General features: G+C 40.2%; 1 protein-coding gene across 1 annotated transcript in view; it reads left to right on the forward strand.

Moving 5' to 3' along the window:
• Nucleotides 1–25,483, forward strand: part of sardh (sarcosine dehydrogenase) — a 49,645-nt gene extending 24,162 nt beyond the window's left edge. The window contains exons 10-22 of the mRNA XM_087843609.1: nucleotides 123–209; nucleotides 5,770–5,860; nucleotides 5,998–6,139; nucleotides 9,438–9,521; nucleotides 9,766–9,879; nucleotides 10,245–10,383; nucleotides 11,483–11,596; nucleotides 12,401–12,548; nucleotides 15,216–15,309; nucleotides 22,562–22,724; nucleotides 22,935–23,103; nucleotides 23,941–24,076; nucleotides 25,084–25,483. Coding sequence (XP_087699735.1) covers nucleotides 123–209; nucleotides 5,770–5,860; nucleotides 5,998–6,139; nucleotides 9,438–9,521; nucleotides 9,766–9,879; nucleotides 10,245–10,383; nucleotides 11,483–11,596; nucleotides 12,401–12,548; nucleotides 15,216–15,309; nucleotides 22,562–22,724; nucleotides 22,935–23,103; nucleotides 23,941–24,076; nucleotides 25,084–25,212 — 1,610 coding nt within the window. The 3' untranslated portion in view covers nucleotides 25,213–25,483. The remainder of the gene's footprint in view (nucleotides 1–122; nucleotides 210–5,769; nucleotides 5,861–5,997; nucleotides 6,140–9,437; nucleotides 9,522–9,765; nucleotides 9,880–10,244; nucleotides 10,384–11,482; nucleotides 11,597–12,400; nucleotides 12,549–15,215; nucleotides 15,310–22,561; nucleotides 22,725–22,934; nucleotides 23,104–23,940; nucleotides 24,077–25,083) is intronic.
• Nucleotides 25,484–26,720: the final 1,237 nt, after the last annotated feature.

The following is a 26,720-nucleotide window of genomic DNA, read 5'->3' on the forward strand; positions in this document are numbered from 1 at the left end:
TCATGTGTGGACTGTATCCTATTCGAGCTACCACAGGAGCTGAGACTGACTCCTGTGACGAATCGGATAGAAAGATTTTGTTCCCACCTTTATCACAAAGTTTTTCTCTGTTATTGTTTCAGAGTCATTCACAGCAGACCATAAGCCTCTGATGGGAGAAGCACCAGAGGTCAGAGGTTTCTTCCTGGGCTGTGGCTTCAACAGTGCTGGTAAGTTCTGCATCAGCTGACAACTGACAGTCTGAAGAAATAAAATAGTCAGAGGTGAGAAAAGAGAGGAAGGGAGGCAGGGAGTGAGCGAGAATCCCAGAGAGTGCAAAGACATCTTAGATTAAATGGTTAGCTTCATAAACTTTGCCTTAAAGAAACAATACATACACTGCACTCACTGACTATTTATTATAAAGTACTTCATCTTTAATAGCTTTCCCTTGAGGAATCTATGAAATGATTCCTCAAGGGGTGACAAAGGTCGAAGGAATCTTAGAAAACAAATGGGCAAAAATAATGAGGAAAATAAGGGAAATGGCCAAAGATTTTTTTTTCTTAGACTCTGACCTAGCCTTCACCAGTCTCTCAAGGCACAAATGAATAATAGAGTGGTTTTCATTTTTCAGCTTTCATCGAGAACATACACATACACGCAGGCACACACAGAAACAACCCGAGTAACTCCATTACTTCACTCAGGGATGAACTTTCTACTGACATTAGAGAAGGAGGAATGCGAGGATCTCAGCGGTCTGAAAAACAGAGAGAGGGGGCGTAAAGGGTAAAGTAATCACCATAAGCATTAAGACAATTCAGACAAAGCCTTTTTTTTCTGCACAAGAGCAAAAGACTATGGGATCCGGCTCTGCAGTCCTGACGGACGCTTGGGAGACGCAGTGAAGTGAAGACCTGATGTGTGGGCATCTCGACACTCATATGTTACACAGACCTCCCTCTTCTGTATTTTCTTTTCTTTCAGAGGTGTAGTTGACTCGCTGCAAATTAATGAGTGGTCCTTGATGTTTACCACTGCTTTTCTATTCTGCAACCACTTAACCATGAAATATTCTGTTCACCACTCTGATCAGAGTACTAACACGTCCTTCGAGTATTGTCTCATATTATACCTGAAAACAGTGGTAAAACTTGCCAATAGGCTTCTTCTCATAAAAATAATAAATTGTCATCAGTTTGGATTATTAATTCATGGCAGCTCAGTGAGCAAAAAGCTAAATGTTCAACACCCTCATGTGAGAGGCCGACCCCCATCTGTTATTCTCTGGTAATTAATAACTATAAAGTGAGCTTGGGACTGCTGGCATTATATTTTCTTTTCTACATTTACATAGAAACACAACCTGCCTGTGTGAATAGAGGTGGTTACAATTTTGTCGTACCCATTTTATTTTGTAGTGTAATGCTGGGTACTAGCTCAGTGAAATTGGCCTAGTATTACTAATATCACACCTGAGTCATTTTCACACATGCACAGCATCCCTGAACTTTCCTAAACATTACATGATGGAGCTGTGCTGCCTGCTCTATGGTACAAAATCAGTGTAATGTCCCATGTAGCTTATGTGTGAATTAAGCACGTAATTGTCATGCGAATTCACAGACAGTGAGTGGGAGTCGTGAGGCTGGTCTCCTGCGTGTGTTACCCGCTCACCAAAGGGAGTGCTTCCTGTAGTGAGAAGACTATTTGCACGTCTTGCAAGTATATACTTTTAAAAACTAGAGTTTGGGGAAAGCAGCGGTACGACCAGCAGCACAGAGGAGAGCAGGCATCAGTGATGCAGATACTGTCTAAGTCGGAGATTTAGTATGACGTGTAGATGTATTGCAGATGTGCAGTAAGTGTGGGAAGGCTAAAGCAGCTTAAATAGTGTGCCCTGCATAAGAAATTGGATGTGCAGAAAGGCATTTGGAACATCAGTTGATGTGGGCTGCCATTGAGATCAGCCGATCTGCTGGGACTGAGCTTGACTTCGTAGCCTGCCTGAACTGTGCTCGATTCGCACTCAGCATCCACACACACAAAGGAAACACTGATGTGCCATGTCGTCCCTTCTTCACACTCTCTGCATCTGTCACTCTTTCTTCCCCTGTCTTTATGCCCCTCTGACAAGGAAACGGCATCTTTCGCATTTTCAGTGACACGGCTGTCTTGGCTCAAGGCCGGGCACGGAGAGGCAGGAAAGTTCAGAGACCAAGGGGTCACTTATGATAGATTTTTTTTTTAAAAGTCATTGCTGGAGCTAAATTTGGTCTCCAAGCAATCACCAAGCCTTCAGACTGGTTGAAGTTGTATTTGTTGCCTGGCAACCTTTGGATACTTATTCTTGGTGTCAAACCCATCATGCTTAACATTTAACTACTCTTGTTTATAAAGGTATTTTTTCTTCTTCTTTCTTTTAAAGCTATGAACTGCAGCACCTCTTACCCGGCTGCATCCTTGTCTTGCTAACAATCACAGGAATAAGCACCTTTATTATTTCTTATTGTGCACAATAAGAAATAATAAGGATACTGGTGCTGATGTAAATCTTAGGAAAAAACTGTCTTCTGTTTTTTGGCCAACTTTGTTGGCTCATAAAATGGAAGCATTAGTGTGAATGTGAAGCCAAAAGAGGATCAAATTTCTAACTTAGAAAAATTATCGAAGAGGGGATCATGAAACACACTCTCTGCATTCTGAGGGGAGTATTGTTAATTTCAAGGTGAAGAACATACTGACTCTAAAGTTCTAGTTATTTTAGTGCTGATTATATGTGCTATATTCAAATAACCAAAGCCTTTAAGTAAAGAGTTAAGCATTTGTGGCAGTACTTGGCTTTCTATAAGTTAGAAGAGAAGGTTAAAAACACTTAAACGTGTGAACTGTAATATATGAAATTGTGTTTGAAGTACATGACGTTTTCTCCTTGTTGTGGAGGAGCTTTGGCTCATTCATCTTTACAACTTCGCTTTAGTTCATTGAGGTTTGCAGGCGTTTGTTAATGTACAGTTCCTACAGCATTTGGGATTCTGATGAATGACCCATCTTAGGCCATGTATCTTGTTTGTCGAACTTCTGAATAACACATCTTGATATGCAGCATTCTGCAGGAAAATAAATTCAGTGTCGGGGGGAAACATTAAATGCAATGTTTACACAAAGAAATGCCTCTTTATAGATGCTGATAGACACATGTTTAAAATCTGGATGGAACCGACCATCCTCATTCAATTTCCAAAATGTTCAGTTGTAGCCAAATCATGTGTACACTAAATGCTGTTTTAAAATTTCAGATTAATGTGCTTGCTAATCTGCTGAAGAGGATATTGGAAAAAGATTAAAAAAAAAACAATTGTGCATGTGTTCCTGCTCTTTCTAAGCATCGGTGGTATTGCTGGCAGCACCCCTGTAAATGTTAAGAAGAAGAATTTGAGACAGAGGAGATTAGATGACACATAATGACCGTGAAAGGGGCAAATATTTGCACGGCATAAACGAACAACAGCGCGAGGAGGAAAAGGGACGGGTTAGAAGGGGACGACAGAATGAGTGGAAGCTCAAGCATGAGGATTTACAAGTATGGAAACTCGCACATCAACCCAGTTATCTCGAGTGACATTTATCAGTGCCACCTCGCCTTGCTGGTTGTCCCCACATTGTCTTGGGAGAACTTCATCAACATCCTCTCACCCCTCCTCCCTTTATCGCTCAACCCCTGCACCCATCCATCCATCTGTCTAGCAAACCAGCCATTCAACTGTCCACCCGGGCTCGGAGTGACAGTGCCTGCAGATGAGTGAAGTAATGAGAGATAGAGGGAGAGGGGACGCTGTGAGAGATGGAGATGGAGGGATGACGGAGGGTTGCAAGGACACACTGTTCGTGCTGCTGCATATTGATGTTGTGGTTGCAACACATGGGAGAGACATACATACAACACACACACATACGCTTGATAACTGCAAATTACCAGCAGCACAATGCAAGTGGGGGGTTGCTAAAAGGGCCCAGCTCATTAACCCGACAGTTTTGGGACTTGACAGATAAAATATTGAATTGCTGATGATTGTTTGTTGGTTGTGTTGAAAGATGCACAATGCTGCAGCCACTGGGTGCAGATGATGAGGTCACATTGCTCGGGGGCTCCTGTGAGCAAGAGTCAAAAGATGGAAGAAGGGTTGAAATAACCTTATGTGGATCATGTGCCACATAGGAGCCATAGCAGAGGACAAAAACTGCTCTGTTTCTCTTCTTTTTTTCCTTTCTTTTCTACAAATTAATGTGACTCTGTCCTCTAGGCAGGATGTAGGTGAGCAAGAAGGGGATTAGAGATCTGCTGTGACTTATTCAGAATATCCACAAAATAGTCTGTTTTTTTTTTTTAAAAAAAGAAAAGAAAGTTGAGGACAAACATGGGAAAGATGTATATAAGTAACAAAAGAGTGAACTCTGATGAAAATTTAAATTGTACAAAAGCTTGTACAAAATTATACAAAAGCTTAAAAGACCTCCCCATTTCCCTTCCTGAGGAACAGTTTCTTGACACCCTTCCATTGAGATCATTTCTGATGAGGCTTTGGTGAACAGTAAACAGATCAGAAACATCACTCCAGTCTTGTGTCGGGTCTTTGCTGCATTTTTCCCTATTTTAAATACTATTCATAGAATAGATAGTTTGTTTTATTCTTTTCTTCTTCTTTGGTCCTCCACTTCTTTCTTTTATTCTTTTCGAAGGCGACGCTGCACACAGTGTCAGAATATGATAAGTCTTTGGAAATCACGTTGTTGGCTTAAAAAAAACTATTTTGTGTCTGTTGTGCTGCAGTTCATACCTTTAAAAGAAAGAAGAAAATTGTGCTATCTTTGGCATTTTCCACAGCTTAAACGAAAGAAATCTGGAAAAAAAAAGATGTTTGTGTTCTAGACTGCTAGTAACTAAATGCCTAAAGATGAAACTAAAAATAGTTTTTTTTGCCAAGTTGTCTGTTATGTGTAGACACATAACTAGTTCATCCTTTTTGGTGGTTATCTGATTGATTTGCAGGTCAGTGTTGAGTGCCTTAGCAAGCAACTAAAAAAGCATTCCCCTAAAAATGATTAAGGACTGGACTGAAAATGAGTGATGTTTCTTAAGACTTTTGCACAGTACTATATGCTCATTTAATTATTATTATTATTACAGTTTAAAGCTTTGGACATTTGTCTGTGTCCTTTCTTTTTAATTTAAATCTATTTTAGCATTTATTTTATGGGTTTTGGGTTGTCTTTAATTTCAAAAAGTGTGAATAAATGCCCATTTTTAAATTATCATTATTTTTTCCCCTCTGGTCCTCATTCAGGGACCCACAGGGAACAATTGAATGGCTGGTTCATTGTGCACCAACAATCATTTTAATTTTCATAAAATTAAAAAATGTAAAAAATCCATGCACATTACAACTTCCCAGCATCCAAAGTGGCATCTTTGTTTGGTTTGACTATCATTCCATCTAAATGTTATTCCCTTGGGCTATGGAAATTTATCTGACTTTGCATTTAAAAAGCAGTTAATCAGGTACAGAAATATTGGCACTCATAATATTCACAGGCTCCGTCCTTTAACCAAAAAACAAACATATTCAGTTTCAAAAGACAGTAAAGAAGCTATAATCTGCAATTATTTTATTCCACAATTACATAAAACTGGTTAATATTGTTTCAGCATTAATTAAAATGAGCTGAATTTGACCGGGAATGCTTCTCACATCAACATCTCTTTTATCCTTACACCTTCTGTTTCAGGTATGATGCTGGGAGGTGGTTGTGGTAGAGAGCTGGCTCACTGGATCATACATGGCCGCCCTGAAAAGGATATGTACGGCTATGACATCAGGTACATCACTCCACAAAATCTACTTAAAATTCTTCAGATTATCACTTTAGCAAAAGGCAGCAGGAACTGCAGCAAGTTTTAATGAAGATTGTGATTTTTAATGAGCATCTTCTGAATCCGTCTCCCTCCTTTCTCAGGCGCTTTCATAACTCGCTGACAGACAACAAACGGTGGATCAGAGAGAGGAGTCACGAGTCGTATGCTAAGAACTACTCTTTGGTGTTCCCCTTTGATGAGCCGCTGGCCAGCCGAAACATGAGGAAGGATCCTTTCCACCAGGTAGGTCAGTGGTTTGATCTCCAGTGCAGACAGTTAATCACAGTGTTTCATGAGGAGTTCAAGGAAGTGACCCACATGCTTTGTCTTTGTGCTGGGAGTTAGTCACACTCCTTTCAGCTGTGGTGTGAGTCACGGATGAGTTTGAGATAAGCGCAGAAATGATAAAAGAACTACTGTATGAAAAGGTAGTCTAGCAAATGGTGACAGAGAGCACAGGACTCATATGCACGACTCAGGCACAGATGAAAAGTTTAAACCTTTTTATTAAAGTAAGGCAGGCAGAAGCTGGTAAGTAGGTGGGTGAAGGGGAAGAAGATACGCATGATTTTTTTTTCTTTTTTCCTTTGAGATAAACATTAAGCCTAACCTTGGCTTCCTTAAAGCTCTTTTAGTTGAGTAATTGTCAGGGCATTCACTTGCTGTGTCTGTCTTGATTTAGACAAACACGCATGCTGGCTTGTGGACCAATATCCAGCTCTTGTTTTTCCCTGCATGTAACTTGACCTGTCATTTCCGATCTCTTCCTTCTGTTACCTGTCTAACTTTTGCACTTTTCTCCTTCAGTCACTTAGTTTTCTTCATATATTCATTCAGGTTTTCGTCAGATTCACACAAGTCTGCTTCCCTTTTTTCTTCTTCTCGTAATTGTGTTGCTTTAGTTATTCTCATTAAAGTCTGCATTTTATGTGTTTCCCCTTTATTTCTCTTTCTACACTTCTGCTACCACAACATCTGGCTGGCTAGCTGAGACAGAAATGTGCAGATAGAACAAATCTACATATAAATGATGCTGCTGAAACCCTAGCTTGTCACATTTCCATGTGTGTGAATGTCAAAAAAGGGACTTAAAAGACTTGTGAGAGATATAGGCATACAAGTGTTTGTAAACTCGAGGTTTGGGACACGGGGATCTTACTCTCTTATTCCGTTGCCTTTGTTCAAACCTAGAGGCAGCTGATTCAAGCAGAAGGCAGTTAGAGGTGTAAGTTATCCCCAGCAGTTACATTTAATAATGCAACCCCTGCCAACATGAATCTAAATGCTACACTTAGTTTCAGTAGCCTGGTCTCAGATGTCTTTCAGCTTCCCCTCCCTCCTGAGCCTGGCACAAACTTTTAATGGGCCCCACTACCACACTTTATGCATTAATGATCCACTTAGACATGCTTTTCTATTCCAGAATTCATTTACATTTAACGGTTGCAATTTGTACCCCCACTCGGAAATGTAGGCATCTTTTCATGAAAGATTATTAACACAAATTCCATTAGTAACATTGTCAATTTGTCTTGTAGCTTATATTGTGTGCTTTCTCAGAATTTGCTTCGTTTAAATATATGAGGGGGTTTTCAACATCTGGTTTTTGCTCTTCACTATGAAATAAAAATAATTTGTAATCATTATGACATATGTTTGTCTTATAGTCATTGGAAGATCTTGTTGTTTACTTGGATCTATGAGTATAGGTTTCTTTGTGTTGGGGAAATAGTAAAATAAAGTCAGATTGAGCAAAAAGTCAGTAAAAAGCAAAAGAATTTAAGCCTTACTTACAGTCATGGTAAAAAGTACATACACCCTCTTTCAATTATAAGGTTTAAATATTATGATTTAATCTGGTCGTTAGCAGATCTTTGAATCAAGGAAATAAAACCTGAGATGAACAACAACACGTACTATTTTACACCATGTCATTGTCTATTTAAAAGAAAAATAATCCAAAATGCAAAAGCAGGTTGTGGAAAAAAATGAAGTACACCTTACTGCTTCCATAGCAACTAAGAGGGCAAATAGCAGCCAGGTGTTGCTAATGAAATGCACTTGATTAACTGATCAAGTGTAAAGTTTTGGCAGGTCGGGAGTAGTCAGAAATGTGTTAACACAGACATCAATGATAGCAGTGAAGTGACTGTTACTGCTTTCTGTCTGGGAATGCTTACCGTGCTATTTTGAAGCCCATCATTGTACAGTGAGACAGGTTACTCAAGTGGAGCCAGTCTTCTCAGGGGTGGATGTCCCAGCAAATTCACCCCAAAGCGTCTACCGTGGACTCTTCTGTATACTAAATCCATGTATAGACAAAATTGGGTCATGCAACAGGACAATGATCCCAAGCACAGAAGCAAATCTGTAACAGGATGCGACTCAAGACGTTGCACCGAGTCAGTGCAATGACTGAAGTTTTAAAGAGTGGGCCAAAAAATTCTCTATGGCTAAATCTATTACTTCAGGTTAATAGTGATAAAGGTGATTTGTATAAGCTTTTGCATCATGGGGTATACACATTTTTTTCACACAAAACTAATGACGTGGTCTAATAAATAAGAGAGTGTTTACTTTATTTACTTTATTTTTTTGCCATCCATGACTGTCTAGCACAACAACAAGTAATCTTTTCATGTGTAACACACCTGTGACCTTTCCTATTTTAACACAAGACAAAGGTTTAATGTATTGTGGCTCGGAGGTACTTAAGGGTTGGATCAATTGGGGAAGCTATGCAAGTAATGAGACTGTCTAGCTTTAAGAGGCAATATGGGATTATTTCAGAGCACATGCAGGCCATCTCTGACACTGCTGCTCACACGTTTTCTCCACCTCGGTAGCACAGATGGTAAATATAGCCTAGTGTGGGAAGTTTTGGCAAGAGACTGCTAGATGCCTGCTAGGAGCAGAGCATAGCAGAACATACCTACCGACTGTGGGCGACTGTCAGTTTAACAAGGAGCCCTGATATATCGTATCTAAAGACTGTTCAAGAAATAAGAAGTTTAATATTTCTGCAGCAATTTATGGAAAACTAACAGTGTACTTTCACTCTTATTGATTCCTGTGATGTTAGATTAGAGGTTTATTGTTTAGGCCAGACAATTTTTTGCTCTTTTTGACAGAATGTACTGTATTATCTTTATACTGACAATGGATCAAAAGACTGGGTGTGATGAGGGGGGGGGGGGGGGGGGGGAGGTTTGCCTGTTGTGACAAAACCACAGAGAATTATTATCACAATACCTCTCGGCTAGAGTTTTTCAATTCATGCTGGAGAACAGAGCTTAAAGGAAATTGTAGTTGGATCCACAGGTGTCCAGAAGTACAGCATCGACTGTGTTCATGTATGTTTTCTTCTTTTGTAAATTGTCAACTGTTTGCTCCCACTTTTGCCCTCATTTAAAGTGTGAGAATGTGTCCAAGTTTTGTGTTAGTTCATCATGTTGACCTCTAGTGAATAAATAGCAATTCTTCAAAGACAGCCACGAACTGCTTTTGCTGTACTGTGCTCTGTATGTGTTGTTGTTTTCAGGTGCTCACAGAGCAGGGCTGCATGTTCCAAGAGCGGCATGGCTGGGAGAGACCTGGCTGGTTCAACAAAGAAGGACCTGCTCCTGTGAGAAACACACTTACACTGCACATATTCTGAATGCTATACATAGTCGCAGGCACACTTTTATATAATTGCCCCGGTGATATTTTTTCAGAAGCCACGCTGGATAGAGGCTGTTAGAACATACTGACTGCCAATAATGGATGATGCTACCACAGTGTCTGGCTCAGTTCTACATCTTGCCTTGTTTCTTGCAAAACAGTAATGATTAATTAGCTTCTAATTGTTTGTGTGTCATATTGCACAGGTTAAAGACTATGATTATTACGGAGCTTACAATGTGAAGAGGAATGAAAAGTACAAATACAATGAACTGCTGGGTCAAGAGTACACCTTTGACTTCCCTCCACATCATGACGTGGTAAGAGACAGTACTAAGAGTAAATGGTATGTGTGGCTGAGCGTGGGTGATCGATAGTGCAGTATTACCGTGCGGTCAGATGAGTATAAACGCACTGAAGGCTTCTAAGGGCAAGTTGGTGAGTTTAATGGTGTTTAAATGGTATCGAGGGAGAACGCACGCTAACTCAGCAGCTTGCAGGATTAAATTAGAGGAGAGAATGCTAACCTTGATTTTAAAATCTCTCTTCACTGCTGTAATGAATGTTGCCTTCAGGGATCTGACAATAACATGCATTCTTCTTAGAAACATCATGCTTTGCAGAGTTGGGACAGTTTGTTTTTATCCTTTTGCTATTATGGTCTTTTTGTTTTATTTTTATTTAGATTAAGAACGAGTGCCTCTCATGTAGACACAGTGTGGCTGTGTTTGACATGTCCTACTTTGGGAAGTTCTATCTCACTGGACCCGATGCCAAGAAGGCAGCTGATTGGCTGTTCACTGCTGATGTCAACAAGAAGCCAGGTCAGAGTAAAAAAGAAAGAAAGAAAGATTGACAGAATAAAAAGGGCAGCTACGTGCATAGAGTTATGAAAAAGATGTGCCAACAAGCGAGGAATAGCAGCCTTCTAGACAGGACTTCTAAATACCAGTATGTAATGTGTCTGGTATGCTGTTAATAGTGGCGACAAACGTCTCTACTGCTTCATTTTCTTATATTCTTGTCACAATCGGCAAACTGACAACCGTGTCTGAATCCTACCATTGTGCAGATATGAAAATGGAAAGCTGCGTTCTTTACATTGCTACTTTTTTGGCCCCAGAGCCTTTCCAAAGGTGAGATCAAGTTCTGAAGAAGTGAGAAGACAGATAATCCTTTTAGTTTTAAGCCTCTCTGTTACTTTCCTGTATGGATTTAGAAAATGTATGACACCGGCATCTGCTGAGGTTCGGCGCACTCGCATCTTTATAACTTCAACCCCCAAGTGTTTTTCACTTTCCTTTTATAGTCTTCAGACCTGATTAAAACTAGTAAGAACATACTTTCTAAGAGTGCATGAGGGTCTGTTAAAGACAGCCTGTATGACTCGGTCTGTCTCTACCTCCATCTGTACATGTGTGGTCAAGTGCCATTGCATTGAAATCATTCCAGATTTGGAAAAAAGAAATACATTTCTCATTACTTATCACAGAAAGCAAACTCAAAACAGCTAGAAGTCTGAGCTAAAGTAAAATGAAAACCAAGGGAAAGGTTAACCCCTCTTTTTAAAGAAAGAAACAATCACAACAAACATCCAGCTTCACATAGGAAGTAAATTGCAACATCTATTTCCCATTTTCCCAGAAAAAAATAAAGAAATGAGGTGTGTCCCAGGACTTTTACACAGTACTGTGCTACAAGAAAGCAGAGTTTTATGAGTTAAGAGGATCAGAGCCACGATTATTGTTCCTTCAGAACAACTAAGTTGTGAACTTAGTGTCAGTACACGTGAATGTATTAAATATTCATTCCTGTTCACACATAGAGCACGCTTCCATTAGTATGTTTCCACTCGACAGCATGCTTAAAATACGTCTGCAAAGTCTGCAGCATGTATTAATTGTTTGTGTGTGTGTGTTGCAGGTACCACTGTGTATACCTGCATGCTGAATAAAAGAGGAGGGTCAGAGGCCGACCTGACTGTGAGCAGACTGGAGCCTGGTGTGGCCAACCTGCCCCTGGCACCAGAATCCAGCGGTGAGATATAGTGTGTAGACGTGTGTGTTTCACAGTTATTTCCTGTACTCTTTACCTATTACTGTTATTTCATTCATCTCCCTATCTCCGCATCACTATTTGTCAGCTTAGCTGTTGTATTGTGTTTATTGGATTTAATAATGCGCTATTCTGTTTTATCTTATTTCAGACTTATTTTTTCTGTTATTTGTGGTTCTTTCACCCAATCAGTACCGTTTATCCACATTTATTAATTATTTTTACTGTTGTCTCACTCAAAAAAAGAGAATATCATGAAAGACGTGTCTCCTTTTGACGTTACACAGCAGTAGCTTGTTTCTTTATGTTGTCATTTTGACTCCACTACATCAAAAATAGCCTGGAAAATAACATCTGTTCAGGTATCCCTTATTTCTGTTACCACAGCTGCTGATTGAAAACCCCCAGGGTGCACATGAATCACAGGAGATAAATTAATTTGTTAAGTAATTAATGTTGCGTAATGACATCTTAGGTGGGAAGCGGCAATTAAAATGCCATGAAAAAGTTGCTGCCGCTCTATTAATTATGCAAATTTCTTGACAAGTCCTGCTGAATATATCTACATAAAGTAAGTGGAAGGATTCAACAGAGTCAACTTTCAAAACATCTTAATGTAATAAACTCTGTTATCTCATCACCAGATCACCTAATGTAGCTGTCAGCTGAGATTCTTCATACTTGATACTTCATTCATGATTACAAACTGTATGCTATAGATAAAGTGGTTTCATATATCTTTCTCTTTCTTATACTTGACCTGATCGCCATCTATCTTTGCTCCAGGTGATGCATATTACCTGGCCATTGGAGGCGGTGTGGCAGAACACAACTGGAACCACATTAAAACAGTTCTTCAGGATCAAGGCTTTCGCTGCCAGTTGGCGGACCACTCTGAGGACATGGGGATGATCAGCATCCAGGGGCCCAAAAGGTGAGGAAAGCAAGAGGGTTAGAAGTGAATGTCAGAAATGAACAAGAGAACAATTGAAGGTGTGTATCTAACTGTTAAGAGACTGTAGGGTACTGAGACCTTTAATATCAACTCTGAACTGCAAAATCCTTGTAAACCTTGTGAAGTTCAGGACACCTGGGGTACCTTGCTCAGAATGCAATCTACTATGGCATGATATCACCTCATCGTACATTTACTGGTTAGATTATTTTTTAGGGCTTCTCAAGTTCACTCTTCTGCACCTCAGAGCTGAAAATAATAAATCCCATGAAGGTTTGCATCAGCTTCCAAGTTGAACACTAGTGATGAGTTTCAAGGATTAAGTGTCAATTTTGCTGTCTTACATAAATAATTTTCATTAGACTCTGTCAATGATGCAGTTTGTCAGAGATTTAGAGAAAACGGGTGCAGTGATTTATTGAAACGTGCAGACACACACGGAAATCCATTATATAAGGCAAAAACAGAGTTGCACTAATGGAAAGTTCTGCAGGCTTCTTGACGGACATTCAGAGCTCTTCTTTGGCTGCTGGATGATTTTTGCTCGCTTCAAGCTGCTTCAGTAATGTTGAGATTTCAAATTTGAGTTCATCACTCCATAAGACCTGTTGTCACATAGCAATTATTTCTTCAGCTTCAACCATCAACATCAGCTTGATTTCTTAATCTACGGATTCAAATTTGTGCACGGTGCAAGTAAAAATCTTACTGCAGATATGGAGGGAGATCAACGCTTTCTTTATCCTTCCCACAGTTTCCCTTTGCTCAACACTCAAATAGTGAAGCTACACCACCTTTACCTATTCCTTATCTTATTCTCTGCACTCCACATCTATCTTTTTCTTCCCCTCTCACCTCCTCTCCTCCCCAGCTCACCGCCCTCTGTCTTTGTTCTTCCCTCTCACCAGCAGCAGGGTTAGTCCACTCCGTTCCCTGTGTGGGTTTTGTCGATTTTTTTTCTTGAGGCTTTGCTTCTCTCTCCTGTTCTCCTAAGTTTCTTTTCTCTGTCTCTGTGGATTGTATGCACTTCTTTCTCACACACACCCCCTGTGCTCAGTTGCCCATTCTCAGTGTCATCTTCACTTTTTTTTTTCTAGGTTTTTCTATCCCTCTTGCTTTTATTGCTTACGTCAAACTGGAAACCACTGCGTCACTGCTAGATAGCCCAGTATGTGCTCTGTGTGTATGTGTTCTCTGTGTGTGTGTGTGTGTGTGTGTGTGTGTGTGTGTGTGTGTGTGAGATTTTATATGCACATACACACAAGACAATATCTATGATGATTGTGGAGTTCATTGACTTTTCTTTAGCATCCAAAGCACATTTATTTCATGAGTGTGCATATTTTCACCCGTGAATGATTCCCTGTGTGTGTCTGTGTGTGTGTGTGTGTGTGTGTGTGTGTGTGTAATTTAGAAAAGACTGGCATCTGTGTTGCCTCTCTGCGCACATTACTGTAATCATTTTTAGCTCCTCTGTATTGTTTTTGCCACGTTTGAGAAATTCAGCATTTTGGGGGTTTTGTTTTCTTACGAAGCAAATTGATCCCTTTAGAGCATGAGGAGAGGAGTGATTGCAGCATTTATGGAAATGTGTTTGCCCGTGTTTTCCCTCCCTGAGTCGTCTCATTCAAATTCACTCAATAGGGGAGTCTTTAAACTTGCAGCCTTTCTCTCACGCAGCTTTGGCAGTGTGTTCCAGTGGGCAAAAGTAGTGCTTAACCACTCGCTTTGCAATTATGCACCTTGTGCGCTGTATAATGGATGAAATTATGTGACGTCCTTTAATCGAGCCTTGTTTGTGTGGATGCGGATTCTCAGACGCACAGCTGAGAGCCACAGTGATGCGGCAAGTAGGAGAAACAAATTGGTAGTTGCGAGTGCCCCTTTTGCCAAATACGCAAACACACATACAAAACAGAGCAATTCACTGATTATATATAGCTAATTAGCCTTTGCTGTTGGGCTCTTAAGTTCAGTGAGAAAGGGATGGGAGGAACTGGAAAATGGCACAAAAAAAATTATTATTAGCCCCACACATGCATTGAGACCTGCACACATACATATGTTAGAAACCCTACATATTCCAGCTATATTTCTGCAGGGAATTTTAACAGCATTTGTTTATTTTTTTACACATTTATTTCTTTTGAATTAAAAGACACCCCTCCAGTTGCATTTCTAACCCTTCCCCTGATATCTTCATCCCTGGCGTCTTGCCACAATATTACAAAAAATATCTCTTTGACGAGGCCTCACACATTGTATTCTCTACCTGCCCACTCACAAACATACAAATGTACAAGCAGCACAGTGAGCTAAACTTAGCCCCCCCCCCCCCCCCCACCCTTTTTCGTTACTGTTGACTCATTTTTTTATGTAATATTGATTTTGTGTGTGTGTGTGTGTGTGTGTGTGTGTGTGTGTGTGTGTGTATGATTGTGGGAGAAGAGCTGGTACATTTTTGGATTGTTCCAGCATTATTTGTGCTGGGAAAACGTATACCAAAATATAAAAATAAATACATAAAAAATGTCAACAATAATTGTGTTTCTGCACTCTGGTTGCACAAATACAGAAAAATGTGTTGAATGACTGCCAGAGTTTCTTCTTCTTGTTGTTTTTTTGTTTTTTTTCCCTTTTTTGCAGCCGGGAGATATTACAGGAGGTTTTAGACACAGACCTGAGCAATGAAGCTTTCCCCTTCTCCTCACACAAAGTTGTTAATGCAGCAGGACATCAGGTGACAGCACTCACACACCCGTTACATGCACACACACATGTACACGATGGATACTCTACATTTCTCTGCTTCAAAATAACCCTGTCTGTCTTAGTTAAATGAAGAATGCCGTTAATTAAAAATGCCACTGTGCAAATTGCATGCTGTTGAGTGAAACAGTATTTTCTTTTCTTTTTTTATTTAAAAAGTTCAGTCATCAAAGATTGTACACTGTGTGTAGGAGGAACAGATGGTGTGTCTCAAGGCGTCCTTGTGACTTGCTTGCATGTTGAGTCTGTCCAAAATTTATGTATTTTTTTTTTTCCACATTCTACCTTTTCTTCCTCCGACCCTGAGGTCTACTGACTCAAAACAAAGTTTATAAGGCTGTGGCTTAGAAGGACATGGGAAACTCTTTGTATTCATACCATGGTACAAATAAAAGACCAATCGCGAGTTTTAAAACATTTGGTTGGTATCTTAAGGGAGGGATGGAGGTGCAGTTGCTATAAAGGAAAGGGAAAAGGAGCAAAAATGATGCTCATGTACTCATTTTTAGCTGTCTTTTTATAAATTTTTCAAGAGGTGATGCAGTTAAGTGTGATCAGCCTCTGCTTTTGACCTCCACAGACTTCCTGCCCTCAAAAAAAAAAAAAAGAAAGAAAAAGAGCATGTTGTACCGACACATGCAGCGACACATATGTCCACACACGTACTCGCTCTCTCTTAGTTGGTCTTGCATGAATTATGCAGCGCTCTGGTGGTTGCAGTCAGCATCTTCTCACAGCTCTACAGGAGTGTTTGTGTTGCTTGTGTGCAAGTGTGCCGCTTGTGCTGTCTTCCAGCTGGTTTCTGGCCTTGTCTGGGTGACATTTTAATGGCTGCACTGCTGTGAGACCAGAACCCTCTGCTCCCCTCATAGCTCATTAGACTCTCTCTCTCTCTCTCTCTCTCTCTGTTTCTCGCTCTCTCCTAATAGCAAATGTGCAGCATGTATGGAGGGAGATACAAATTTGTGTGTAGATTCAGTCTTGTACATATGTCAGCCTTTTAGCTATCTGTCTTTGATTTTTGCCAGGTAAATGTATAATTGCTGGTCACTCATGTGCTTTAGGGTGTATTTTGAATATATGCAGGCATACATGTACCTTCCCCAGAGCTTCATGCATACATATGGGACTCAGGGTGATCCCTACATGGCCAGATGGCCTGGCTGTCACTACACCTACTGGGGAAACTGTTGTTTTCTCTCCATGTTTTTTTTTTTTTTTTTAATTTGCTCTCTCTCATATTTTTTATTTTTATTTTTTTTTAGATGTGATCTTCCTATCTCCTTTTCTCTCACCTAGATTTGATGTGATTTCATTTTAAAGAGCAATATGGGATTTGTCACCTGTGTGTTGTTCTCATATTGTTTCATTGTAACATTGTACACTCACTCGCCACCTTGTTAGTTACATCTGTTCAACTGGTCATTGCTGAAAATATCTAATTAGTCAGTCATGTGGTAGCAAATCGACACATTTAGGTATGCTGTTGACCTGCTGAAGTGCAAAACAAGCATCGGAATGAGGAAGACATGATTTATGTGACTTTGAGAACTGAAGATCTACTGTACTGGGATTTTCCCCAGAGAACCATCTCTAGGGATTGATCTTAAAAAGAGAAAATAACCAGTATGTCTGAGCAAAAATGGCTTGTTGATGCTTTGCTTGAGGTCAGGAGAATGGTCATACTGCTCTGGGCAGATGGGAAGGCAACATTAACTGAAATAACCACTTGTTACATTCGAGGTAGGCCGAAGATCATCTCTGAGTGCCGAACATTGAGGTAGATGGATCTACAGCAGCAGAGGACCATTGTACAGGTGCCACTCGTGTCAGCAGAGAACAAGAAACTGAGCCTACAATTTGCGTTAGCTCTCCAAAATTAGACAATAGAAGTTTGGAAAATCATTATCTGGTCTCAGTCTGAATGTCTGCTGTGACATTTAGATGATGGGTCCAGAATTTAGAGTAAACAACATGAAAACATAGATCCATCCTGCCTTGTATCAACAGTTTGAGGCTGGTGGTGTTATAATGGGGTGGGGACATTTTTCTTTTTGACACATTTAGGCTTCTTAGCACCAACTGAGCTTTGTTTAAACACAACAGCCTACCTGAGTATTGTTGCTGACCATGGCAATATGGGGACATATTGCCACTGAACAATATGTTCCCATATTGAACAAGCTTCTGGTTGTTCCACTGAACAACCAGAAGCTTTCCTACACAACCAGGCTCCACCATCAGCTAGCTGGTCCTACCAGCAGCCCACAACCAGGCTCCACCATCAGCTAGCAGGTCCAGCCAGCAGGCCACAAACAGGCTCTACCATCAGCTAGCAGGTCCAGCCAGCAGGCCACAACCAGGCTCTACCATCAGCCAGCAGGCCACAACTAGGCTCCACCCTCAACCAGCAGGCCACACAGCCAGGCTCTACCATCAGCTAGCAGGCCACACAGCCAGGCTCTACCATCAGCCAACAGGCCACAACCAGGCTCCACCATCAGCTAGCAGGTCCACCCAGCAGGCCACAACCAGGCTCTACCATCAGCCAGCAGGCCACACAGCCAGGCTCTACCATCAGCCAACAGGCCACAACCAGGCTCCACCATCAGCTAGCAGGTCCAGCCAGCAGGCCATAACCAGGCTCTACCATCAGCTAACAGGTCCAGCCAGCAGGCCACAACCAGGCTCTACCATCAGCTAGCAGGCCACAACCAGGCTCCACCATCAGCTAGCTGGTCCAAGCCAACAGGCCACAACCAGGCTCCACCATCAGCTAGCTGGTCCAAGCCAGCAGGCCACAACCAGGCTCTACCATCAGCCAGCAGGCCACAACTAGGCTCCACCCTCAGCCAGCAGGCCACACAGCCAGGCTCTACCATCAGCTAGCAGGCCACAACCAGGCTCTACCATCAGCTAGCAGGTCCAGCCAGCAGGCCACAACCAGGCTCTACCATCAGCTAGCAGGTCCAGCCAGCAGGCCACAACCAGGCTCCACCATCAGCCAACAGGCCACAACCAGGCTCCACCATCAGCTAGCTGGTCCAAGCCAGCAGGCCACAACCAGGCTCCACCATCAGCCAACAGGCCACAACCAGGCTCCACCATCAGCTAGCTGGTCCAAGCCAGCAGGCCACAACCAGGCTCCACCATCAGCCAACAGGTCACAACCAGGCTCCACCATCAGCTAGCTGGTCCAAGCCAGCAGGCCACAACCAGGCTCCACCATCAGCCAGCAGGCCACACAGCCAGGCTCTACCATCAGCCAACAGGCCACAACCAGGCTCCACCATCAGCCCACAGCCAGGCTCCACCATCACCTACCAGGCCACAACCAGGCTCTACCACAGGTCTACCAGGTCTATCTGTCAGTCAGCATGTTATCCTCAGTAGTCTTTTTTCCTTTATTGTTTTTATTGACAGCTTTTTGTCTACATGATGTCTGTGGAGCAAAAAAAACATACTTCTTACTCCTCTCATAGGGAACAAGGTGGAATTTTACATCTTTTAAGCTTCTCAAACGTGATCATCAGCAGAGATCTCATTTCAACTGATTTAACTGATTTATTCCATATCACTGGTTTATTTCCCAATTCTCTCACCCCCCAAAGAGATTGGGCACTAAGAGAAATCAGTCTGTAATCCTACAAAAAAAATCTGTGAAATCTGCTTCTTATATCTGGAAATGTGCAACCTAATCCCGGTCCAGATTGCAAATGCTTAAGTACTCCTTGTGATTTTAAAACTCGAACAGGTCTTGGTATCACTCATTTAAATGTCAGAAGTCTTCTTCCCAAACTTGATTTTGTGAAAGTTTGGATGAAAGAGTTAGATACCGATATTCTTATATTATCAGAAACCTGGCTTACAAAATCGATTACTGACAAAGACATTGCAATAACAGGCTATAATCTTTTCCGTTGCGACCGCCCCAGAAAGGGTGGCGGTGTTGCAATTTATGTAAAAAGCAAATTCCATGTTACTGTCGATTCATTGGTATCTGTTTGTAAACAGTCTGAACTTCTTGCCCTCAAGCTCCAACTTTTCAAGGGCTATTTTATTACTATTGTGGGCTGTTATAGACCCCCCCTTGGCTAGTAGTGAGGCTTTAGTTTCACTTAGTGAAAAACTATCTACTTTAGATTTTAATGAAATTGTGCTGGCCGGAGATTTCAACTGGGACTAGTTGTCCTCTGCCTCAGACAGTTTTAAATCCATGTGTGATTCATATAATCTCACACAACTAATTTACAGCACAACTTTTAAATGCCCAGAAAAGTCATCACTTATTGATTTATTTTTAACTACTATGCCGTATAAATATTCTCACACTGGGGTTTTCGCAAATGATATCAGTGACCACTGTGTGGTACCTGTAGTCAGACAATCGAAGCTCCCAAAATTTAAATTTAAATCTGTTGGATCTAAATAAATCTGCAGGACCAGATCAACTTGATCCCTATTTTCTTAAGTTGGCTGCAGATTTTATAGCAAAACCGATAACTTACATTTTTAATCTTAGCCTCTCGAACAGTGAGATCCCTGTAATATGGAAATCTGCCTTTGTTCTCCCTTTGCTGAAAGGAGGTGATCCTTCAGATGTTAATAACTACAGGCCCATATCTAAATTGTGTGTTCTAGATAAGTTCATTAGTGAACAACTGAAAGACTTTTTGGACAAAAATTCCTTTCTTTCCCAACATCAGTCAGGATTCAGAAAACAACACAGCACAATAACTGCTGCTATTAAAGTGGTTAAAGACATCATTGATTCAATGGACTGCAAAAAATACTGTGCTGCTCTTTTTCTTGACTTGTCAAAGGCTTTTGATACAGTTGACCATGCTATTTTATTAAATAGACTAAACAATATTGGTCTATCTGTAAATGCTGTAAGTTGGTTTTCAAATTACTTGTCAGCAAGAAAACAGTGTGTCCATGCTGCTGGGTCTTCTTCTTCTTTTCTCCCAGTATCCAAAGGAGTTCTGCAGGGCTCCATATTAGGGCCATTGCTATTTTCTCTTTACATAAACAACCTTTGTGATAATTTGTCAAATGCAGCATTTCATCTTTATGCAGATGATACAATTATTTATTGTTCATCCCCTTCAGTAGCACAAACCCTGCATTTTCTGCAGTCTGCCTTTGATGTAGTTCAGTCCCATTTAACTCAACTTAAGTTGGTGTTAAATCCAGAGAAATCCAAGTTCATGTTATTCTCAAATGTCAAGGAGCTACGTCTCCTAAGATTAAAACAATTCAAGGAACTGAAATTGAAATGGTCACATCTTACAAGTATCTAGGGATCATTATAGATCAGAATTTGTCATTTAAAACTCACATCCAAAGGCTTGTGTCGAAGTTAAAACTAAAACTAGGTTACTTTTTTAGAAATCAATCCTGTTTCTCCCTCCAAGTGAGAAAACACTTGATTCATGCTACTTTTTTACCTTTATTGGATTATGGTGACCTGCTTTTTATAAATGCACCTGCCCACTACCTAAAGAGGTTGGATACTGTGTACCATTGTGCTTTACGTTTTATTACTGGCTATGGAAATCGTGTACATCATTGTTCTTCGTATGCTGCTGCTAAATGTCCATCTTTGCATATTCGTAGACTCAATGAGATTTTTTACCTGGATAAATAAAATAAATCCCATTATGACCACTGTGCACCCATCTTCTGAAGGCTACTTCCAGCATGTATTGCATCATGTCACAAAACTTAAATCATCTCAAACCAGTGTGTTGAACATTACAATGACTAATGACTATACTCATGGTCAGATCGCATTCCAACAAAGCACCTTTGGGTTGAATCAGGAGATTCACATCATGGATTTGTAGCCAAAAAATCTGCAGCAGCTGTGTGATGCTGTCATGTCAATACGGACCAAAATCTCTGAGGAATGTTTTCAGTGCTTTGTTGAATCTGATACAAATTAAGGCAGCAGAGTCAGTCTTGTCATGATTAAGTGGCATATTCTGGATTTTTAAAGCTGTTACTGATAATGCAACTTGATTTCAGATCTTTACATGTATTGCTTGTTTTGGTTTTTTTCCCTCCCTGGTGGTTAACGTTGTAATGAAGACACATTGCCATACATAATTATAATATATAACACGTACATGTACTGGGACTTCTTGTTACATTACTGACACATTATATATATTATTGTAGTGAAAAGGGAACTGAAGGAAGAACTTTTTATTTTCAGATAGAAAATAGATAGAAAAAGATAGACATTGCCTGGTAAATGTGACATCATCTCAGAAAACACTGCCAGGGTTAGCACAGATACCTGCTATATGTAAAATGATACTCAAATTCCATTTCATTTTTCAAATGGTGAGGTTGGCGTTAAAACAGCAGTGCTAATAATAATAATAATAATAATAATAATAACAATGATAATAATGCAAACTTTTAGCCTGCAGTTTTTCAGTGCTTCAAGCCCAAAGGTATCTACATGGTTTAATCTTATTTCACTCCCAGTTAAAAATGAAAATGGCTGTCACTGTTGTAGTAAACTGCATAAAATATTAGATTATTATAACCACTACATAGCCATTCTGCTGGCTGACATTTTTACTTTATTAATTTCACACAGTTTTCTGTAAGGGTGTGAGGGCGCTTTAGTTTACATAATACCATAGAAGAAGAAACAGAAGGAGAAGATTTGTGTGCAGATTTTCACTTTGCAAAAATAAAATGACAGGATACACAGTCTGTACTCACTGCACAGTCTTCATCAGTTGTCAGAAGGTAAACAGATTGCAGTTGCTTCTCCTGAGCTGTTCACTGGAGTTTTTTCTCCTCTTCCTTTTTCTGCATTTTTTGCTGTGAAGATGATGAATGTTAACATGATCTTTATTGAAAAAGACAAACTATAAAGAATGACATACAGATTGCAAAATACTTTCCATTTTCCTTTTGATTCATAGCACCGTCTTTCATACCTTCAGTATGATTGTATTTTCCCTCCTGTCCTTTCTTGTACACCTTGTATCTTCGTACATCTGTCCTGATTTTTCTCTTCTGTTTTCTGGCTTTCTGTGAAGCTGCTTTTGGTATTAAAATGAATTCCATGTAAATTTGGGCCTTAAGGATGAAGTGTGTGTTTGTGCATGAATGAGCACAAAAAGAGTAATGGCAGCTTGGTCCTCTTTGTGCATCTCTCCATCTTCTAAGCCTCTTCTCTGACCCCTCTCCCATCACAGGTGCGAGCTATGCGCCTGTCATTTGTCGGAGAGCTCGGCTGGGAGCTGCATATTCCCAAAGATTCCTGCCTTCCAGTCTACCATGCTGTCATGGCTGCTGGTGCAAAGCACGGCATCATCAACTCAGGCTACAGAGCCATCGACTCGCTCAGCATAGAAAAAGGTAACTTGTATTTAAAGGTCCTAAATCTATAACTATAATATCCAATCTAGCTCAGGTAGGATTTAACCAGTAAACAAAACAACTGAGTCTACATTTCTTTTAATAACTATCCAGCATGGAACTCAGCCAAAGTTTACTTTTAATAATATTGTACCAAATATGCAGGAAACATGGCTTTTACTCTAATCTTCGGTGTTTCTTGTTTTTAAGGGTACAGGCATTGGCACGCCGACCTGCGCCCTGATGACACACCACTGGAGGCGGGGCTAGCCTTCACCTGCAAGCTGAAGAGTTCAGTCCCTTTCCAGGGTCGTGATATGTTAGAGAAACAGAAGAAGGAGGGACTGAAGAGGCGCATCGTCTGCTTCACCACTGATGAGTCAGTAGAGCTTCTGTCGTGACATGATATTTTAGTCATCAGAAAGAAATTAAGAAAATTAATTAAGGGGTGGGGGGCAGCATTTATAGATGTAATTTAAATATTTTCAGCAGCACGGCAACCATCCATGTTATTCCCAGGCAACAGGATCATTATATTTAATGATGGTGCAGTGAATAAATGTAATATTGATTTGAAAAATAAAATAAAATCAAATATATGTTTTATTCCAGAGCGAAAGATGGGAACAGGTGAAACAGTTTATAAATGTTATCTTTAGATATATTATGTTTAAGTAGTTCTGACTATTAATATTTAAGATTCATAACCTTATTTTATGAAGTAAATAATACATGTACCAAAAAAATACAAAACTTTTCATTTTCTGAGACCTGAGACTGTATTTTTACACCGAACAACCACATTATTAAAACCAGTGACAGGTGAGATGAATAACATTGATTATCTCGTTACAGTGGCAGTTGTCAAGGAAATGAGGTATTTTAGGTTGCAAGTGAACAGTCGGTTATTAAAGTTGATGTGCTGGAAGCGGGAAACTCTGACCGACTGACAGCAGTCAGTTGTGATGGCGGGGTCTGAGTTTCTCAGAAAGGTCTTGTGGGCTGTTACTGGTATGCACTGGTTAATATTTATCAAAAGCGGTCCAAAACAAACATCCAGTGAAACAGCAACAGGGTTGCAGAAGCAGAGAGGGTTGTATTGTTGAAAACTTGACAGTGCCTCCAGTCTTTCATTGTCAAATGTCAAAATCTTTGCAACGTTGTTTTGAGATAAAGCTGTTATCATTATCTGCATCTCTTACTCTGTGGCTTTTAGGAAAGTCCCAATGTTTGGTCTGGAGGCCATTTACCGCAATGGTGTTCCTGTTGGTCACCTCCGACGTGCTGACTATGGCTTTTATATTGACAAAACTATTGGTTATGGATACATCCGCAATCCAGATGGAGGAGTGGTAAGTGCCTTAAAAGCACCAACACACTGCAGTGCCCACACTTATTCTGACCACTTTCTCTTTCGTTTTCCAGTGTTTGTGTTAAAATACGAAAATGGCAGAGATCTGCACTGTTGTGAAAAAAATGTGTCGAGTTTACTAAATCCTTGAAAGTAAAGTGCAGAAAACTAAAATGATCACACGAGCCGTTGTCATAACTGAATATCAGACAGATTAGATTAGTAGCTAAGGTTGTGTGCAGCAGTTGACTTCTGTGATTTTAATATCTGCTTAGATATGTGTCATATGTCCCTGCATGTATTTCTGCATTTAAATTCTTCTCAAGGTTTTTCTTTGATTAGTTATAAACAAGTAGCATGCACGCTTATGGTTAGCGTGAGGCTCCAGGACATGGAGCATGTGTCTGTCAGTGAATGAATTCGAGACACAGTGACAGATTAGTGGGAGAGTCGGGGAGTCAGTCAGTGAAAATTAGCACTTGGTGTTACGAGCGAGCTGACACTGAGTCATGAGGGAATTGATAGCTTCCTGTGCTTTAAAACTCCTGCAGTGACATTGTCCGTTCTGGAATAATCTGCCTGCTCGGAGCAGTATTTTATACAACTAACAAGTAATGGTGTTCCTCCTCTATGACTTGTCAGATTTTTGTGATACTTGCACACAAGCATTTACAACCAAACTGTGCTCAGGGTCAGGGTTTTATTTGTCATCTTACGGACTATATACAAAACAATCCATCACAAATCGCACAGTCACAAATGGCATTGTATGCAATTTGTGAATTGTGATGGATCGTGAGCCTGATGAGCTGCTCCGTCATTCTGGTTTACAAAGTACGTGGATTCTTGCTCATCTCTTTTTGCTCCCTTGTCCTTTTCATCTTTACTGTGTCCTTGTTTGACACATTTGAAATTCGAGTATTTGAGTATCCCCATACTTGCTTATCGTTCTGTCTTTTTTGTGTTTTATGACTTATCATTTTCTCTCACCGTCTCTTTCTTCATCAGGTTAGCGCTAACTTCATAAAGAGTGGTGAGTTTACCCTGGAGAGGATGGGAGTAGTATACAAGGCCAAAGCACACCTCAAATCTCCTTTTGACCCTGAGAATAAGCGTGTCAAGGGCATCTATGATTGAGAACAGACCACAAATGTAAAAACGGACGAAAAACACACCAGCTACAGAACGGCACCAGAGTTGGAGGGATTTACAACCTTTTGTATGAGCAGCTGTTTTTGTTTTCTGTCAAATACAAGTTCATCTCAAATGTTGTTAATTTTGTTCTGATTTGAAGGGACTCATGCACGTATGATCGATTTTATGCTCATTTGTAAAATGTTGCATGTTGAAAGCTGGTGAAAAATGTAAAATGTGCATCAGTAAAAATTAGATATGACTGGATTGTTAAGGGTGCTTCTGTTTCTTGTCTCCACGTTTTTATATCCACTCTGAGAGTAACAGCACTCTGTTTGAATCGTCATGCAAGTACTAATACCATGAAAACGTTCAAGGGATACACTGATCGTATTATCTCTAAGAGTCGAGGGATTTGTGGTCCAGATTGCCTTCATCTTTCCAGAGTTTAACTTAAAAACTTTAATAACGGATGATGTATTTCAAACAGTTTCTTTTTTTTTTTTAATAATAAGTAAAACATCTGTTGGTTGTTTATGTCAAAGGATCAACAGCCAGATATAGTAAAAACAGTTAACTGTTAATCTGCAACTAACCCAGTTAGTAGAGTTTTCAGTGCAACTCTTTGGATAGAATTTGGTCAGTTGTGTGTGTGTGTGTGTGTGTGTGTGTGTGTGTGTGTGTGTGTGTGTGTGCGCGTGCGTGCGTGCGTGCGCGTGCGTGCGTGCGTGCGTTTTCTAAACAGTACAAACAGCTGATACAACGGATATTTGGATGTTTTTATCCAAAGTAAATATCAATAAATATACTTCTCAGTTTGTTGGAAGGTCCTTTGAAAAAGCTAATCAGGCTCAAGAGAAAACTATCCTTTATTAGAAGTACTTTGATATTAATGGCGGTGTTAATTCGACCTTTTACTTGGTTATACTAATACTCTGTAATGGGGAGTAAAAGTATTCTCATAACAATGCAGACATTTACAGAGAATACAATAACTGTTTGTGCTGATAATGATGACAAAATCCAGAGGCTTTTTTTTGTTTGTTCTCTAAATCTGAAACAGACATCCTGGAAGAGAAAGGAAGGCAAAAAAAAGAAACACCCAAAGGCACGACGTACCAGGGAAACAAGACACTAATGAAGTAGAATAACAGAAGACAGCAGTTTTCAGAAAACAGTTTTGGGAAAATGATTTTGAATGATGAAAAAAGATCTCCTTTGTCTTCTGATCCATCCCCTCATGGTCATGGCATTTTGTGTTAATGTACCGCCTTTTGTTCTTTAACAGAGAAGTTTGCTAAATAAGGCGAGCAGTTAATTTATGCATAGGTAAACCTCTCATTTTATCTCTGCTATAATTGCTTAATATTTAAATTTGAAACTAATAGTAAAGCAAGACATGACTTTATAGATGTCATGCTGGGAAAAATGAAGTTGATGAATACCTTGGCTTATATTGATTTTTTTAAAGACTAAATGCTCTTAATGTACAGAGAATCTTATCTTTAATG

Source organism: Neolamprologus brichardi, chromosome 7 (genome assembly GCF_056152115.1).
Source record: "Neolamprologus brichardi isolate AB-2024 chromosome 7, ASM5615211v1, whole genome shotgun sequence".
Classification (NCBI taxonomy): Eukaryota; Metazoa; Chordata; class Actinopteri; order Cichliformes; family Cichlidae; genus Neolamprologus; species Neolamprologus brichardi.